We start from the raw sequence: 17,818 nt of genomic DNA, 5'->3' as shown, positions 1-17,818 counted from the left end.
TTTAAATGTCTATTGTTGTTTCTACATAAGCTCTAAGCTCATCAACAGACATCAAACTGCATTTTTGTTACAACGGCTTTGTTTGAACAGCACTCTCTTTACAAACGCTGCTTTTCGAATGCCTATACGATGGCTGTTTATGGATACCTTGGCTTGTAGTGAATTTCATTTTTACATATCTTTTATATACTTTCGGCTAGATTTAGAGTTGGGCGTTAGCTGTCAAAAGCAGTGTTAAGGGGTCCTAACGCTGCTTTTTACCGCCCGCTGGTATTTAGAGTCAGCCAGGAAAGGGTCTAACGCTCACTTCCTTACCGCGACTCCAGGCTACCGCAGATCCCTTACGCCAATTGCGTATCCTATCTTTTCTATGGGATCTGCCTAACGCCGGTATTTGGAGTCTTGGAAGAAGATATCGGTAGACCCTCTACCGACAAGACTCCTACCGACAAAAAAAAGTCAGTAGTTAAGAGCTTTATGGGCTAACGCCGGAATATAAAGCTCTTAACTACTGTGCTACAAAGTACACTAACACACATAAACTACCTATGTACCCCTAAACCGAGACCCCCCACATCGCCGCCACTATAATAAAAAAATAAAATGTAGTTTAATCAGCCAATCAGATTGAAGTTCAATCCGATTGGCTGATCCAATCAGATTGAGCTCGCATTCTATTGGCTGTTCCGATCAGCCAATAGAATGCAAGCTCAATCTGATTGAATCAGCCAATCAGATTTTTCCTACCTTAATTCCGATTGGCTGATAGAATCCTATCAGCCAATCGGAATTCGAGGGACGCCATCTTGGATGACGTCCCTTAAAGGAACCTTCATTCGTCATTAGTCCGTTGGGGAAGGAGGATGTTCCGCGTTGGCGGGATGAAGATGGATCCGGAAGATAGAAGAAGACATCGCCCGGATGGAAGACCTCTTCTTTGCCGCTTGGATCAAGACTTCGCCCGGATGGAGGACCACATCGCCTGGATTGGATGAAGACTTCGGCTCGGCTGAGTGAAGACGACTCAAGGTAGGGAGATCTTCAGGGGGTTAGTGATAGGTTTTTTTAAGGTGGGTTTGGGTGGGTTAGAATAGGTGTATGTGGGTGGTGGGTTGTAATGTTGGGGGGGTATTGTATTTTCTTTTACTGGTAAAAGAGCCGATTACTTTGGGGCAATGCCCCACAAAAAACCCTTTTAAGGGCTGGTAATAGAGCTGATTACTTTTGTAATTTAGAATAGAGTAGGGATTTTTTTTATTTTGGGGGGCTTTTTTATTTTATTAGGGGGCTTAGATTAGGTGTAATAAGATTAAAATTCTTGTAATTTTTTATTTTTTGTAATTTAGTGTTTGTTTTTTTGTAATATGGTTTAGTTTATTTAATTGTATTTTAGTTTAGCTAATTGTAGGCCATTTATTTAATTTAATGATAGTGTAGTGTTAGGTTTAATTGTAACTTAGGTTAGGATTTATTTTGCATGTAATTTTGTAATTATTTTAACTAGGTAGCTATTGTATAGTTAATAACTATTAAATAGTTAATAACTATTTAATAGCTATTGTACCTAGTTAAAATAAATACAAAGTTGCCTGTAAAATAAATATAAATCCTAAAATAGATACAATGTAATTATTAGTTATATTGTAGCTATATTAGGGTTTAATTTATAGGTATTTATTTTTAAATAGGAATAATTTATTTAATTATAGGAATATTATTTCGTTTAATTTAAATTATATTTATGTTAGGGGGGTGTTACGGTTAGGGTTAGACTTAGGTTTAGGGGTTAATACATTTATTATAGTAGCGGCAACGTTGCGGGCGGGAGATTAGGGGTTAATAATTGTAGGTAGGTGGCGGTGATGTTAGGGAGGGCAGATTAGGGGATAATAAAATTTATTATAGTGTTTGCGAGGCGGGAGTGCGGCGGTTTAGGGGTTAATTAATTTATTATAGTGGCGGCGATGTCCGGTCGGCAGATTAGGGGTTAATACTTGTAGTTAGGTTGCGGCGATGTTGGGGGGGGGCAGATTAGGGGTTAATAAATATATAATGTAGGGTTCGGCGATGTTAGGGACAGCACATTAGGGGTTCATAGGGATAATGTAGGTGGCGGCGGTGTCCGGTCGGCAGATATGGGGTTAATAATATAATGCAGGTGTCAGCGATAGCGGGGGCGGCAGATTAGGGGTGTTTAGACTCAGGGTTCATGTTAGGGTGTTAGGTGTAGACTTAGAGAGTGTTTCCACATAGGAAACAATGGGGCTGTGTTATGAGCTGAACGCTGCTTTTTTGCAGGTGTTAGGTTTTTTTCTCTTGTAAAGGTGTATCCAGTCCACGGGTTCATCCATTACTTGTGGGATATTCTCCTTCCCAACAGGAAGCTGCAAGAGGACACCCACAGCAGAGCTGTCTATATAGCTCCTCCCCTAACTGCCACCCCCCAGTCATTCTCTTGCAGCTCTCGACAAGAAAGGAAGTATCAAGAGAGATGTGGTGACTTAGTGTAGTTTTTACCTTCAATCAAAAGTTTGTTATTTTTAAACGGTACCGGCGTTGTACTGTTTTTACTCTCAGGCAGAAATTGGAAGAAGAATTCTGCCTGGAGGTTTTGATGATCTTAGCGGTTTGTAACTAAGGTCCATTGCTGTTCTCACACATAACTGAAGAGTATGGAAAGAAAACTTCAGTTGGGGGGACGGTCTGCAGATTGTCTGCTTTGAGGTATGTTCAGTATATTTTTTTCTAGAGAGATGATAAGGTCTAGAAAATGCTGACAGTGCCTGGTATATTTAATGTAAGCCTGATACAGTGATTTAACAACAACTGGGATCATGCTTGCAAATAAGGGTAATATTCATGTTAATACTTTTATTACTTTGTGTAAAAACGTTTGCATGATTTATAAAAATAAAAACTTTTTTCTCTGAGGGTGATAAATCTTTATTTGGGGCCTACTTTTCCACATGGCTTGTTAGATTACTCCTAGGAGTACTTTTTTAAGGCCCTCTGACTTTGAGTGCATGGTAGGGAGGGGCCTATTTTCAAGCTCTAAATGTGCAGTTGATTTTCAGTCTGAGACATCCAGCTTCCCTGAAGGAGTCCTCTGGCTTATAGGACCTCTATAGAGGGTTTTGTTCCTGCAAAAATCGTTTTTAAGGGCAGGTAGGAGCCACAGCACAGCTGTGGCAGTGTGTTTGACTGTTTGTTAGCAGTTTTAATGTTTTTCTAATTCGTTTTTGGGCATGAGGGGTTAGTCATCCATTTGCAAGTGGGTGCAATGCTGCTTTAGTCCCTTATACACACTGTAAAAATTTCGTAGAGTTTACTACTTTTTATCACTGTTTTGCAGTTTATGTGGTAGTTTTTTTCTCTTAAAGGCACAGCACCGTTTTTATATTATTGCTTTTTTCACATTTATTAGAGTGTTTTCCAAGCTTGCTGGTCTCATTACTAGTCTGTTAAACATGTCTGACATAGAGGAAACTCCTTGTTCATTATGTTTAGAAGCCATTGTGGAACCCCCTCTTAGAATGTGTACCAAATGCACTGACCTTTCTATAAGTTATAAAGATCATATTATGGCTTTTAAAGATTTATCATCTGAGGTTTCTGAGACTGACAAAAGGGAGGTTATGCCATCTAGCTCTCCCCACGTGTCAGAACCTATAACTCCTGCTCAAGGGACGGCAAGTACATCTAGCGCGTCCAATGCGTTTACCTTATAACACATGGCAGCAGTTATGAATCATACCCTCACAGAGGTATTGTCCAAACTGCCAGGGTTACAAGGAAAGCGAGACAGCTCTGGGGCTAGAACAAATACAGAGCTCTCTGACGCTTTAGTAGCTATGTCTGATATACCCTCACAATGTGCAGAAGTTGAAGCAGGAGAGCTTCTATCTGTGGGTGACTTCTGATTCAGGGAAGGCGTTACTTCAGTCTGACTCTGAAATGACAACATTTAAATTTAAGCTTGAACACCTCCGCGTGTGGCTCAGGGAGGTTTTAGCGACTCTGGATGGCTGTGACACCATTGTAGTCCCAGAGAAATTGTGTAAAATGGACAAATACTTTGCAGTGCCTGTTTACACTGACGTTTTTTCAATCCCTAAGAGGTTTTCAGAAATTATTACTAAGGAATGGGATAGACCAGGTGTACCGTTCTATCCCCCTCCTGCTTTTAAAAAGATGTTTCCTATAGATGCCGCTACACGGGACTCGTGGCAGACGGTCCCTAAGGTGGAGGGAGCAGTCTCTACCCTAGCTAAGCGTACAACTATTCCTGTCGAGGACAGTTGTGCTTTCCTAGATCCTATCGATAAAAAATTAGAGGGTTTCCTTAAGAAAATCTTTATACTACAAGGTTTTATTCTCCAGCCTCTTGCATGCATTGCCCCAGTCACTACTGCAGCGGCTTTCTGGCTCTACAGGTAGAAACCCCGTTGGATGATATCCTTGACAGGCTTAAAGCTCTTAAGTTAGCCAATTCATTTATTTCTGACGCCGTTTTTCATTTAACCAAGCTAACGGCTAAAAATTCAGGTTTTGCCATTCAGGCGCGTAGGGCGCTATGGCTTAAATCCTGGTCAGCTAATGTCACTTCAAAGTCTAAACTTCTCAATATCCCCTTCAAAGGGTAGACCCTATTTGGGCCTGGACTGAAAGAGATCATTTTTGATATTACTGGAGGAAAAGGCCACGCCCTTCCCCAGGATAGGTCCAACAAGTTAAGTACCAAACAGACTAATTTTCGTTCCCTTCGAAACTTCAAGAGTGGCACAGCTTCATCTTCCTCTTCTACAAAACAAGAGGGAAATTTTGCCCAGTCCAAGCCAGTCTGGATACCTAACCAGGCTTGGAACAAAGGGAAACAGGCCAAAAAGCCTGCTGCTGCCTCTAAGACAGCATGAAGGAGTAGCCCCCGATCCGAGACCGGATCTAGTGGGGGGCAGACTTTCTCTCTTCGCCCAGGCTTGGGCAAGAGATGTCCAGGATCCCTGGGCTCTGGGGATTGTTTCCCAGGGATATCTTCTGGATTTCAAAGCTTCATCTCCAAAGGGGAGATTTCATCTCTCACAATTATCTGCAAACCAGATAAAGAGAGAGGCATTCTTACATTGCGTTCAAGACCTACTAGTTATGGGAGTGATCCACCCAGTTCCAAAGGAGGAACAGGGGCACGGCTTCTATTCAAATCTGTTTATAGTTCCCAAGAAAGAGGGAACTTTCAGACCAATCTTGGATCTCAAGATCCTAAACAAATTTCTCAGGGTCCCATCCTTCAAGATGGAGACTATTCGAACCATCCTACCTATGATCCAGGAGGGTCAATATATGACTACCGTGGATTTAAAGGATGCTTATCTACACATTCCGATACACAGGGATCATCATCAGTTTCTCAGGTTCGCCTTCCTAGACAGGCATTACCAGTTTGTGGCTCTTCCCTTTGGGTTAGCCACAACACCAAGAATCTTTACAAAGGTTCTAGGGTCCCTTCTGGCGGTTCTAAGGCCGCGGGGTATAGCAGTGGCCCCTTACCTAGATGACATCCTGATACAGGCGTCGACTTTTCAAATCGCCAGGTCCCATACGGACATTGTTCTGGCATTCCTGAGGTCTCACGGGTGGAAGGTGAACGAAGGAAAGAGTTCTCTCTCCCCTCTCACAAGAGTTTCCTTCCTAGGAACTCTGATAGACTCAGTAGAAATGAAGATTTATCTGACAGAGGTCAGGTTGTCAAAACTTCTAACTTCCTGCCATGCTCTTTATTCCACTTCCCATCCGTCAGTGGCTCAGTGTATGGAGGTAATCGGAATAATGGTAGCGACAATGGACATAGTTCCGTTTGCCCGCCTACATCTCAGACCACTGCAACTTTGCATGCTCAATCAGTGGAACGGGGATTACACATATTTGTCCCCTCTACTAAATCTGGATCAATAGACCAGGGATTCTCTTCTCTGGTGGCTATCTTGGGTCCGTCTGTCCAAGGGAATGAGTTTCCGCAGGCTAGAATGGACTATAGTAACGACAGATGCCAGCCTTCTGGGCTGGGGTGCAGTCTTCAACTCCCTGAAGGCTCAGGGTTCGTGGACTCAGGAGGAGCCCCTCCTTCCGATAAACATTCTGGAACTAAGAGCAATATTCAATGCTCTTCAGGCTTGGCCTCAGCTAGCTGCGGTTAGGTTCATCAGATTTCAGTCAGACAACATCAACCATCAGGGGGGAAACAAGGAGCCCCCTGGCAATGTTGGAGGTTTCAAAGATAATTCTATGGGCAGAGGTTCACTCTTGCCATCTCTCAGCTATCCATATCCCAGGAGTAGAGAACTGGGAGGCGGATTTTTCACCCGGGGGAGTGGGAGCTCCATCCGGAGGTATTTGCCCAGTTGATTCAACTATGGGGCAAACCAGAACTGGATCTCATGGCGTCTCGTCAGAATGCCAAGCTTCCTTGTTACGGGTCCAGGTCCAGGGATCCCAAGGCAGCGCTGATAGATGCTCTAGCAGCGCCCTGGTCCTTCAGCCTGGCTTATGTGTTTCCACCGTTTCCTCTGCTCCCTCGTCTGATTGCCAAGATCAAGCAGGAGAGAGCTTCGGTGATCTTGATAGCCCCTGCGTGGCCACGCAGGACTTGGTATGCAGATCTGGTGGACATGTCATCTTTTCCACCATGGACTCTGCCGCTAAGGCAGGACCTTCTACTTCAAGGTCCCTTCAAACATCCAAATCTAATTTCTCTACGTCTGACTGCTTGGAGATTGAACGCTTGATTCTATCAAAGCGTGGTTTTTCCGAATCGGTCATTGATACCTTAATTCAGGCTCGAAAGCCTGTCACCAGGAAGATCTATCATAAGATATTGTGTAAATATCTTCACTGGTGTGAATCCAAGGGTTACTCATGGAGTCAGGATTCCTAGGATATTATCTTTTCTCCAAGAAGGATTGGAGAAAGGATTGTCAGCTAGTTCCTTAAAGGGACAGATTTCTGCTCTGTCTATTCTTTTGCACAAACGTCTGGCTGAGGTTCCAGACGTTCAGGCGTTTTGTCAGGCTTTAGTTAGAATCAAGCCTGTGTTTAAACCTGTTGCTCCGCCATGGAGTTTAAATTTAGTTCTTAAAGTTCTTCAAGGGGTTCCGTTTGAACCTTTGCATTCCATAGATATTAAACTTTTATCTTGGAAAGTTCTGTTTTTAGTAGCTATCTCCTCCGCTCGAAAAGTTTCGGAGTTATCTGCTTTACAATGTAATTCCCCTTATCTGATTTTCCATGCTAATAAGGTAGTGTTACGTACCAAACCTGGGTTTCTTCCTAAGGTGGTATCTAATAAAAATATCAATCAGGAGATTGTTGTTCCTTCACTATGTCCTAATCCTTCTTCAAAGAAGGAACGTCTATTACACAATCTTGATGTGGTTCGTACTTTAAAGTTTTATTTACAAGCTATGAAGGATTTTCGTCAAACATCTGCTTTGTTTGTTGTCTACTCTGGACAGAGGAGAGGCCAAAAGGCTTCGGCAACTTCTCTTTCTTTTTGGCTAAGAAGTATAATACGCTAAGCTTATGAGACTGCTGGCCAGCAGCCTCCTGAAAGAATTACAGCTCATTGGTCTTCGCTTCTTACCTTTTCGAAATTCTATAAATTTTATACTTTTGCTTCTTCGGAGACTATTTTTGGGAGAAAGGTCTTACAGGCAGTGGTGCCTTCCGTTTAAGTTCCTGCCTTGTCCCTCCCTTCATCCATGTCCTAAAGCTTTGGTATTGGTATCCCACAAGTAATGGATGAACCCGTGGACTGGATACACCTTTACAAGAGAAAACAAAATTTATGCTTACCTGATAAATTTATTTCTCTTGTGGTGTATCCAGTCCACGGCCCGCCTTGTCATTTTAAGGCAGGTGTTTTTTATTTTTAAACTACAGTCACCACTGCACCCTATAGTTTCTATAGTTTTAGTGGGTGTCCTCTTGCAGCTTCCTGTTGGGAAGGAGAATATCCCACAAGTAATGGATGAACCCGTGGACTGGATACACCACAAGAGAAATAAATTTATCAGGTAAGCATACATTTTGTTTTTCAGCCCAAACTGCCCCATTGTTTCCTATGGGGATATCGTGGACGAGCACGTTTTGCCAGCTTACCGCTACCGTAAGCAACGGTATTGAGGGTTGAAGTGGAGCTAAATTATGTTCAACGCTCCCTTTTCTGAGCCTAACGCAGCCACTCAGACAACTCTCAATACCAGCGTTGTTTAAAGGGTGCGCTAGGAAAAAAAGTAGAGTTAGCTACGCGGGTCTTTATTGACAAAACTCTAAATCTAGGCGATTGTATTTTCTTTTTTTGGATATGCACAATACCATTTTTCTTGATCATACTGCCGTATTTTAGAGAAATAGTTTTTGAACTTTGAATCTGTTATGCTACAGTAAACTGCAGCAAATCAATGGCAGCCAATTAGTATCAGCTGAAGAGGGTATGATGCTTTCCTCAGTTTTTTAATATTTACAGATCATTTAAAAACGACTTAAAGGGACACTGTACCCAATTTTTTTCTTTTGTAATTCAGAAAGAGCATGCAATTTTAAGCAACTTTCTAATTTAATCCCATTATCAAATTTTCTTCGTTCTCTTGCTATCATTATTTGAAAAAGAAGGCATCTAAGCTTTTTTTTTGTTTCAGTACTCTGGACAGCACATTTTTATTGGTGGATGAATTTATCCACCAATCAGCAAGGGCAACCCAGGTTGTTCACCAAAAATGGGCCGGCATCTAAACTTACATTCTTGCATTTCAAATAAAGATACCAAGAGAATGAAGAAAATGTGATACTAGGAGTAAATTAGAAAGTTGCTTAAAATTTCATGCTCAATCTGAATCGCGAAAGAAAATTTTTGGGTACAGTGTCCCTTTAATTGGGGCTATTACATTCATTTTTAACCTGCATTCTGATTAAAAAATGATGAGCTCTAATTTGTTAGAGCATGTAAGTTTAACACGAGGGACTCTGCAGCTTTGTGTGTTTAAGCTGCAGAGCACTGCAGGTCCACAGCGGAAACTGCCGCTGACCCAATCAGCAGAGGAAGTTTTGCAGCAGGGCCATATACGGCTTCAATGTTGTATTTTAACTGTGCGTTTAACCCTTTTTGCAAGGGGGGTTAAAATGATGTGTTCTGGCAAATTAGAGCATGTAAATGTTTTCACAATAATAGCCGTTTAAGGTCCCTGTGACTCCATGCATAGGGTCCCACGTACTAATGAATGGAAGGATGTTCCCAACTTGAAAATTATCTGTTCTCTGCCCGTATTTTCTATTGTATAAGTATAGCGGAGAGGTTACAAATCAGCAGCCATATAACCGCCGCTTTTCAACTTGCGGTATGCAGACTCGCATGAGCAAAGTCTCCAGAGTGGCATCCACTGCCTTAGTACATGGAGCCCACAATACTTTTGAAGCATAATCTGTGCTGGTGAATAATTGAAAATTGAAGCACTTTGTATGTTACAGGGTTCAGCAAATTGAAACTGTTACTTTTGTATGTTGTGAATAGTGCTTTGAGCATATGTATTGACTGGAGATATAAATTAAAGGGACAGTCTACACCAGAAATGTTATTGTTTAAAAAGATAGAAAATCCCTTTATTACCCATTCCCTAGTTTTGCACAGCCAACACAGTTATATAATTAAACTTTCCTCTTTAGGACATGACAAGTCCATGGATCATCTTCATTACTTATGGGATATTCACCTTCTGGTCTGCAGGAGGCGGCAAAGAGCACCTACAGCAAAGCTATTAAATAGCCCCTCCCTTCCCCTCCAACCCAGTCATTCTCTTTGCCTGCGTTAGTAATAGGACGGAAGTGTTCTCAAGTCTGATTCTCAAATGGGGTCAACCGGAGTTGGATCTCATGGCATCTCAAGAGAATGCCAAGCTTCCGAGGTACGGGTCGAGGTCCAGGGATCCGCAGGCGGATCTGATAGATGCCCTGGCGGTTCCTTGGTCCTTCAAGCTTGCATACCTGTTTGCTCAGTTTGCGCTTCTTCCTCGAGTCATTGCTTGCATAAAACAGGAGAGGGCTCCAGTGATCCTCATTGCTCCTGCCTGGCCTCGCAGAACTTGGTATGCGGACCTGGCAGGCATGTCGTCTCTGCCACCCTGGAGACTTCCGTTGAGGAAGGATCTTCTCATTCAAGGTCCCTTCCTTCACCCAAATATAGTTTCTCTGAAGCTGACTGCTTGGAGATTGAACGCTTAATTTTGTCAAGACAAGGTTTGTCAGATGCGGTCATTGAGACCTTGGTTCAGCTCGTAAGCCGGTAACTAGAAAGATTTACCATAAGATATGGCGTAAATATCTTTATTGGTGCGAATCTAAGGGCTACTCATGGAGTAAGATTAGGATTCCGAGAATTTTAGCTTTTCTCCAAGAGGGCTTGGAGAAAAGGGTCAGATTTCGGCCTTGTCTATTTTGTTACATAAACGCCTGGCAGATGTTCAGTCTTTCTGTCAGGCTCTGGTCAGGATCAGACCTGTATTTAAGCCTATTGCTCCTCCATGGAGTCTTAATTTGGTTCTTAATGTTCTTCAAGGGGTTCCGTTTGAACCTATGCATTCCTTGGATATTAAGATTCTGTCTTGGAAAGTTTTATTTCTTGTTGCTATTTCCTCTGCTCGTAGAGTGTCCGAACTCTCGGCTTTGCAATGCGCTTCCCCTTATCTTATTTTTCATGCTGATAAAGTAGTTTTGCGTACCAAATTGGGTTTTCTTCCTAAGGTAGTTTCTGATCGAAACATTAATCAGGAAATTGTTGTACCTTTGTTGTGTCCTAATCCTTCCTCTCAGAAGGAACGTCTTTTGCACAACCTTGATGTTGTTCGTGCTTTAAAGTTTTATTTACAGGCGACAAAGGACTTTCGTCAGTCTTCTTCTCTGTTTGTTGTTTTCTCAGGGAAACAAAGGGTTCAAAAGGCTACGGCCACTTCGCTTTCTTTTTGACTGAAGAGTATCATACGTTTTGCTTATGAAACCGCTGGGAAGCGGCCTCCTGAGAGTGTTACGGCTCATTCTACTAGAGCTGTGGCTTCTTCATGGGCATTCAAGAATGAAGCTTCTATTGAACAGATTTGTAAAGCTGTTACTTGGTCCTCTCTTCACACTTTTTCTAAATTCTACAAATTTGATACTTTTGCCTCAGCTGAGGCGGCTTTTGGGAGAAAGGTTCTTCAAGCAGTGGTGCCTTCTGTTTAGGTATCCTGTCTTGCCCCCCCCCCCATATCATCTGTGTCCTCTAAGCTTGGGTATTGTATCCCATAAGTAATTAAGATGATCCGTGGACTCGTCATGTCCTTAAGAGGAAAAGAAAATTTATGTTTACCTGATAAATTTGTTTCCTCTTCGACATGACAAGTCCATGGCCTGCCCTGTCTTTTTAGACAGGATGTGATTTTTTTTTTTTTAAACTTCAGACACCTCTGCACCTTTTGTATTTTCCTTTCTCTTCCTAACTTCGGTCGAATGACTGGGTTGGAGGGGAAGGGAGGGGCTATTTAATAGCTTTGCTGTAGGTGCTCTTTGCCGCCTCCTGCAGACCAGGAGGTGAATATCCCATAAGTAATGAAGATGATCCATGGACTCGTCATGTCCAAGAGGAAACAAATTTATCAGGTAAACATAAATTTTCTTTTTTACCTCTGTGATTACCTTGTATCTAAGCTTCTGCAAACTGCCCCCTTATTTCAGTTATTTTAACAGACATCCATTTTAGCCAATCAGAGATGGCTCACCTGAACTCCACGTGCGTGAGCACAGTGTTATTTATATGACACTCATGAACTAACACCCTCTAGTGGTGAAAAACTTTCAAAATGCCCTGAGAGAAGAGACGGCCTTCAAGGGCTTAGAAATTTGCATATAAGCCTCCTAGGTTTAGCTTTCAACTAAGAAAACCAAGAGAACAAAGCAAAATTAGTGATAAAAGTAAATTGGGCAATTGTTTAAAATTACATTCTCTATCTGAATCATGAAAGTTTATTTTGGACTAGACTGTCCCTTTAAATGATTCAGACTATTTATTTGAGTCATCTTGTTTAGCGTAAAATGGCTAGTAAATTAAGACAGCGTTTTGTCTTTAAAAAATAATAGAATATTCATGTAATGATAGGTCTACCTTAAAGGGACACTAAACCCACATTTTTTCTTTCATGATTCAAATAGAGCATGCAATTTTAATCAACTTTCTAATTTACTCCTATTATCATTTTTTCTTCGTTCTCTTTCTATCTTTGTTTGAACAAAAAGGCATCTAAGCTTTTTTTTTTATTCAGAACTTTGGACCGCACTTTTTTATTGGTGGATGAATGTATCCACCAATCAGCAAGGACAACCCAGGTTGTTTACCAAAAATGGGCCGGCATCTAAACTTACATTCTTGCATTTCAAATAAAGATGCCAAGAGAATGAAGAAAATTTGATAATAGGAGTAAATTAGAAAGTTGCTTAAAATTTCATGCTCTATCTGAATCACAAAAGAAAAAAATTGGTTCATTGTCCCTTTAAGATATTCTAGTGTTTTTGATTATAATCGTAGCATGTATTGCAAATAAGATCAATCCCTGCTATTATTTCTTGTTCCCTGTTTCAAACATTAGTCGTTTACCTTTTCACAGGAATTTATTATGTAATTCTTAAATGTTTAAGTTGTATATTGCAATTTTTGTGACAAACCATAAATATAAAGTATATTTCTTTACAAGTTGTAGGTCAAGAACAGTGTTGTGCCATATGCTGCAGCGAGTATATAAAAGATGAAATATTAACAGAGCTGCCTTGCCGCCATCTTTTTCATAAGCCTTGTGTAACACTTTGGTTACAAAAAGTAAGTATTCTTCAGTTTTCTATCTAGTGTTTTATGTATTTACAATAAATAATTTATGAAAGTTGCCTGATGCTAAAATATTTGTGAAGGACGCCTGTAGTTCCATCACCTCAGGTAAAAGGATAGTTTAACTGCCTGCATCTAAATTATATCAACATACGGCAGCATCTGCTACATTGTGCCACGTGTCAAGGTCTGGTTATAGAAGAGAAGCACAGATTAGTTTATTATAGAAGTAGTAAGTAGTTTGGGATATTTAAAGGGACAGTAAACACATTGAGATTTTTATATAAAATGTTTAGTTATGTAGAATGAAATCAATTTTTAATATGTTTTCATTATTTATTTTGTCCCCTTTTATTTAATTTAGCTTCGAAAAATGAGCAATTTTCAATTCTCACATCTTAAAATGAACCATGTTGACTTGTCAAGACTAACCCTGTTACATATACAGTTTGTTCTTAATTAGCTTTATCAGATAACAACCGCAAAACAATGACCTTTATACTAACTTTATGACCATGACTAACCTTGTTGTCCTCGACCTTAAAGGGACACTGAACCCAAATTTTTTTCGTTCATGATTCAGATAAAGCATGCAAATTTAAGCACCTTTCTAATGTACTATTATCAATTTTTCTTCGTTCTCTTGCTTTCTTTATTTGAAAAAGAAGGCATCTAAGGAAAGCACTTGTTTATTGGTGGGTGAATTTATCCACCAATCGGCAAGAACAACACAGTGTGTTCACCAAAAATGGGCCGGCATCTAAACTTACATTCTTGCATTTCAAATAAAGATACCAAGAGAATGACGAAAATGTGATAATAGGAGTAAATTAGAAAGTTGCTTAAAATTGCATGCTCTATCTGAATCACAAAAGAAAACATTTGGGTTCAGTGTCCCTTCAAGTTTATATTGGCTCCTCCAAATAAGTCAAATGGTTGGTGGAGTTTTGGGTATTGAAAAATAACTGCAGTAAAATTATGTTAATTTGTTTTAAAAACCTTAAAGGGACAGTCTACATCCATCATATACTTATCCCAAAAATTTCCATCCCTCCCGGACAATCCTCCTGCATTGTGTTGTTACGAAGTACATACAGTAATTTAAGCATTTTCTAACTTTCTGCAGTTTCTCACTTACTAAATTGGCCTCAAAACTCCTCCTTCCCCATATATATATATTTTTTTTTCTTGACACTTGTGTCGTTATGTGCTATGATGTCACAACGTATTGCGGCACAACTAATGTAATGCGAGCAAACAATTATCAGCAAGTCGATCCAATATATTACTAGGGAATATACATCTCAGTATAAAGATTTGTACTACAAAAACAATGAAAACTCTATGCAACTTCAATGTTTAGAAGGAAAATAAGAATTATGTAAAAACTATCGACCAGATTACGAGTTTTGCGTTGGAAGCTGTGCGGTGCTAACGAGCAGTTTTTTCTCACCGCTCACTTACCTACAGCGCTGGTATTACAGGTTTTTACAAACCCGGCGTTAAAAGGCAAGAAGTGAGCGTTGAGCAAAATTGTGCTCCTTACCGCACTTCAATACCAGCGCTGCTTAAGTCAGCGGTGAGCTGGTTGTAGGTGCTTGTGCACGATTTCCCCATAGGAATCAACGGGGAGAACCGGCTGAGAAAAAGTCTAACACCTGCAAAAAAGCAGCGTAAAACTCAGTAACGCAGCCCCATTGATTCCTATGGGGAAATAAAAGTTGTGTTTACACCTAACACCCTAATATGAACCCCAAGTCTAAACCCCCCTAATCTTACACTTATTAAACCCTAATCTGCCGCCGCCGACATCGTCACCACCTACATTATATTTTTTAACCCCTAATCTACCGCTCCGGACATCGCCAACATTATAATAAACATATTAACCCCTAAACCGCCACACTCCCGCCTCGCAAACAGTTAAATATTATTAACCCCTAATCTGCCGTCCCTAACATCACCACCTACCTACATTTATTAACCCCTAATCTGCCGCCCCAACACTAAATGTATTAACCCCTAAACCTAAGTCTAACCCTAACACCCCCTAACTTAAATATAATTTAAATAAATCTAAATAAAAATTAATATTATTACCTAAATAATTCCTATTTAAAACGAAATACTTACCTGTAAAATAAACCCTAAGCTAGCTACAATATAACTAATAGTTACATTGTAGCTAGCTTAGGGTTTATTTTTATTTTACAGGCAAGTTTGTATTTATTTTAACTAGGTAGAATAGTTATTAACTATTTAATAACTATCTAGCTAAAATAAATACAAAAGTATGTGTAAAATAAAACCTAATCTAAGTTACACTAATACCCAACACTACACTACAATAAAATAAATTAACTAAATTAAATACAATTAAATAAATTAAATATAATTAGCTAAAGTACAAAAAATCCCCCACTAAATTACAGAAAATAAAAAACAAATTACAGATCTTTAAACTAATTACACCTAATCTAATAGCCCTATCAAAATAAAAAAAAGTCCCCCCAAAATAAAAAAAAAACCTAGCCTAAACTAAACTATCAATAGCCCTTAAAAGGGCCTTTTGCGGGGCATTGCCCCAAAGTAATCAGCTCTTTTACCTGTAAAAAAAAATACAAACAACCCCCAACAGTAAAACCCACCACCCACACAACCAACCCCCCACATAAAATACTATCTAAAAAAACCTAAGCTCCCCATTGCCCTGAAAAGGGCATTTGGATGGGCATTGCCCATAAAAGGGCAGTTAGCTCTTTTGCGGACCAAAGCCCTAACCTAAAAATAAAACCCACCCAATACACCCTTAAAAAAACACTAACCCCCAGAAGATCGACTTACTGTTCTGAAGACCGGATATCCATCCTCAAGGAAGCGGCAGAAGTCTTCATCCAACCAGGCCGAAGTCCTCAACGAAGCCGGGAGAAGTCTTCATCCAAGCCGGGCGAAGTGGTTCTCCAGACGGGCAGAAGTCTTCATCCAGGCGGCATCTTCTATCTTCATCCATCCGACGCAGAGCGGCTCTATCTTCAAGACATCCGACGTGGAGCATCCTCTTCATCCGGAGTCTTCTTACTGAATAACGGTTCCTTTAAATGACGTCATCCAAGATGGCGTCCCTTAGATTCCAATTGGCTGATAGAATGCCCATCCAAATGCCCTTTTAAGGGCAATGGGGAGCTTAGATTTTTTTAGTTAGCTTTTTATTTGGGGGGGTTTGTTGTGTGGGTGGTGGGTTTTACTGTTGGGGGTTGTTTGTATTTTATTTATTTTTTTACAGGTAAAAGAGCTGATTACTTTGGGGCAATGCCCCACAAAAGGCCCTTTTAAGGGCTATTGATAGTTAAAGGGACATTAAACCCATATTTTTTCTTTCATGATTCAGATAGGGAATACCATTTAAAACACCTTTCTAATTTATTTCTGTTATCTAATTTGCTTCATTCTCTTGATATGTCTTCCTGAAAAGCATATCTAGATAGGCTCAGTAACTTCTGATTGGTGGCTGCTCATATTTGCCTCATGTGATTGGCTCACCCTTGTGCATTGCCATTTCTTTAACAAAGGATATATAAGGAATGAAGTAAATTACAAAATAGAAGTAAATTAGAAAGTTGTTTAAAATTGTATTTTCTGTCTTAATCATGAAAGACATTTTTTGGGTTTAATGTCCCTTTAAGTTTAGGCTAGGGTTTTTTTTTATTTTGGGTTTTTTTTTTTTGATAGGGCTATTAGATTAGGTGTAATTATTTAAAGATCTGTAATTTGTTTTTTATTTTCTGTAATTTAGTGTTCTTGTTTTTTTTTGTACTTTAGCTAATTGTATTTAATTGTATTTAATTTAGTTAATTTATTTAATTGTAGTGTAGTGGTAGGTGTTAGTGTAACTTAGGTTAGGTTTTATTTTACAGGTACTTTTGTATTTATTTTAGCTTGGTAGTTATTAAATAGTTAATAACTATTTAATAACTATTCTACCTAGTTAAATAAATACAAACTTGCCTGTAAAATAAAAATAAACCCTAAGCTAGATACAATGTAACTATTAGTTATATTGTAGCTAGCTTAGGGTTTATTTTATAGGTAAGTATTTAGTTTTAAAAAGGAATAATTTAGTTAGTAATTTTCTTTAGATTTATTTAAATTATATTTAAGTTAGGGGGTGTTAGGGTTAGACTTGGGTTTAGGGGTTAATAAATTTAGAATAGTGGCAGCGACGTTGGGGGCGGCAGATTAGGGGTTAATAAGCGTATGTAGGTTGCGGCGACATTGGGAGCGGCAGATTAGGGGTTAATAAGTATAATGTAGGTGGCGGTGATGTTAGGGGAGGCAGATTAGGGGTTAATAATATTTAACTAGTGTTTGCGAGGCGGGAGTGCGGCTGTTTAGGGGTTAATATGTTTATTCTAGTGGCGGCGATGTCCGGAGCGGCAGATAAGGGGTTAAAAATTTTATTTTTGTGTTTGCGATGTGGGAGGGCCTCGGTTTAGGGGTTAATAGGTAGTTTATGGGTGTTGGTGTACTTTTTAGCACTTTAGTTATGAGTTTTATGCTACAGCGTTGTACCATAAATCTCTTAACTACTGACTTTAAAATGTGTTAGGGATCTTGGAGGTAGAAGGTGTACTGCTCACTTTTTGGCCTCCCAGGACAGACCCGTAATATCAGCGCTATGGAAGTCCCATAGAAAAAAGACTTTATGAAGTTTACGTAAGTCGTTTTGTGCCCCTAAACCTGCAAGACTCGTAATAGCAGCGGTAGTGAAAAAGCAGCGTTAGGACCTGTTAACGCTGCTTTTTCAGCCTGACACACAACTCGCAATCTCGCCGTATAATTTTTATTTATAGTAAGGCAATATATCTTGGCCCTCCCTGGTAATACTTACTAGTGAACAACCTTTCTCCAAGGGGTGTGGACAGATTG

At 39.9% G+C, this 17,818-nt stretch overlaps 1 protein-coding gene across 3 annotated transcripts in view; it reads left to right on the top strand.

Moving 5' to 3' along the window:
* The window catches only part of PJA2 (praja ring finger ubiquitin ligase 2), a gene marked incomplete at its 3' end in the record, with an annotated part of 143,254 nt that extends 130,368 nt beyond the window's left edge, over positions 1 to 12,886 (top strand). For all 3 annotated transcript variants that reach the window (XM_053701532.1, XM_053701534.1, XM_053701533.1), the window contains 1 exon segment: positions 12,765 to 12,886. In XM_053701532.1, coding sequence (XP_053557507.1) covers positions 12,765 to 12,886 — 122 coding nt within the window.
* Positions 12,887 to 17,818: the final 4,932 nt, after the last annotated feature.

This window comes from Bombina bombina, chromosome 2 (genome assembly GCF_027579735.1).
Source record: "Bombina bombina isolate aBomBom1 chromosome 2, aBomBom1.pri, whole genome shotgun sequence".
Taxonomy (NCBI): domain Eukaryota; kingdom Metazoa; phylum Chordata; class Amphibia; order Anura; family Bombinatoridae; genus Bombina; species Bombina bombina.
Note: the sequence above shows the minus strand (reverse complement) of the source record. Positions and strands in the feature narration are given on the sequence as shown.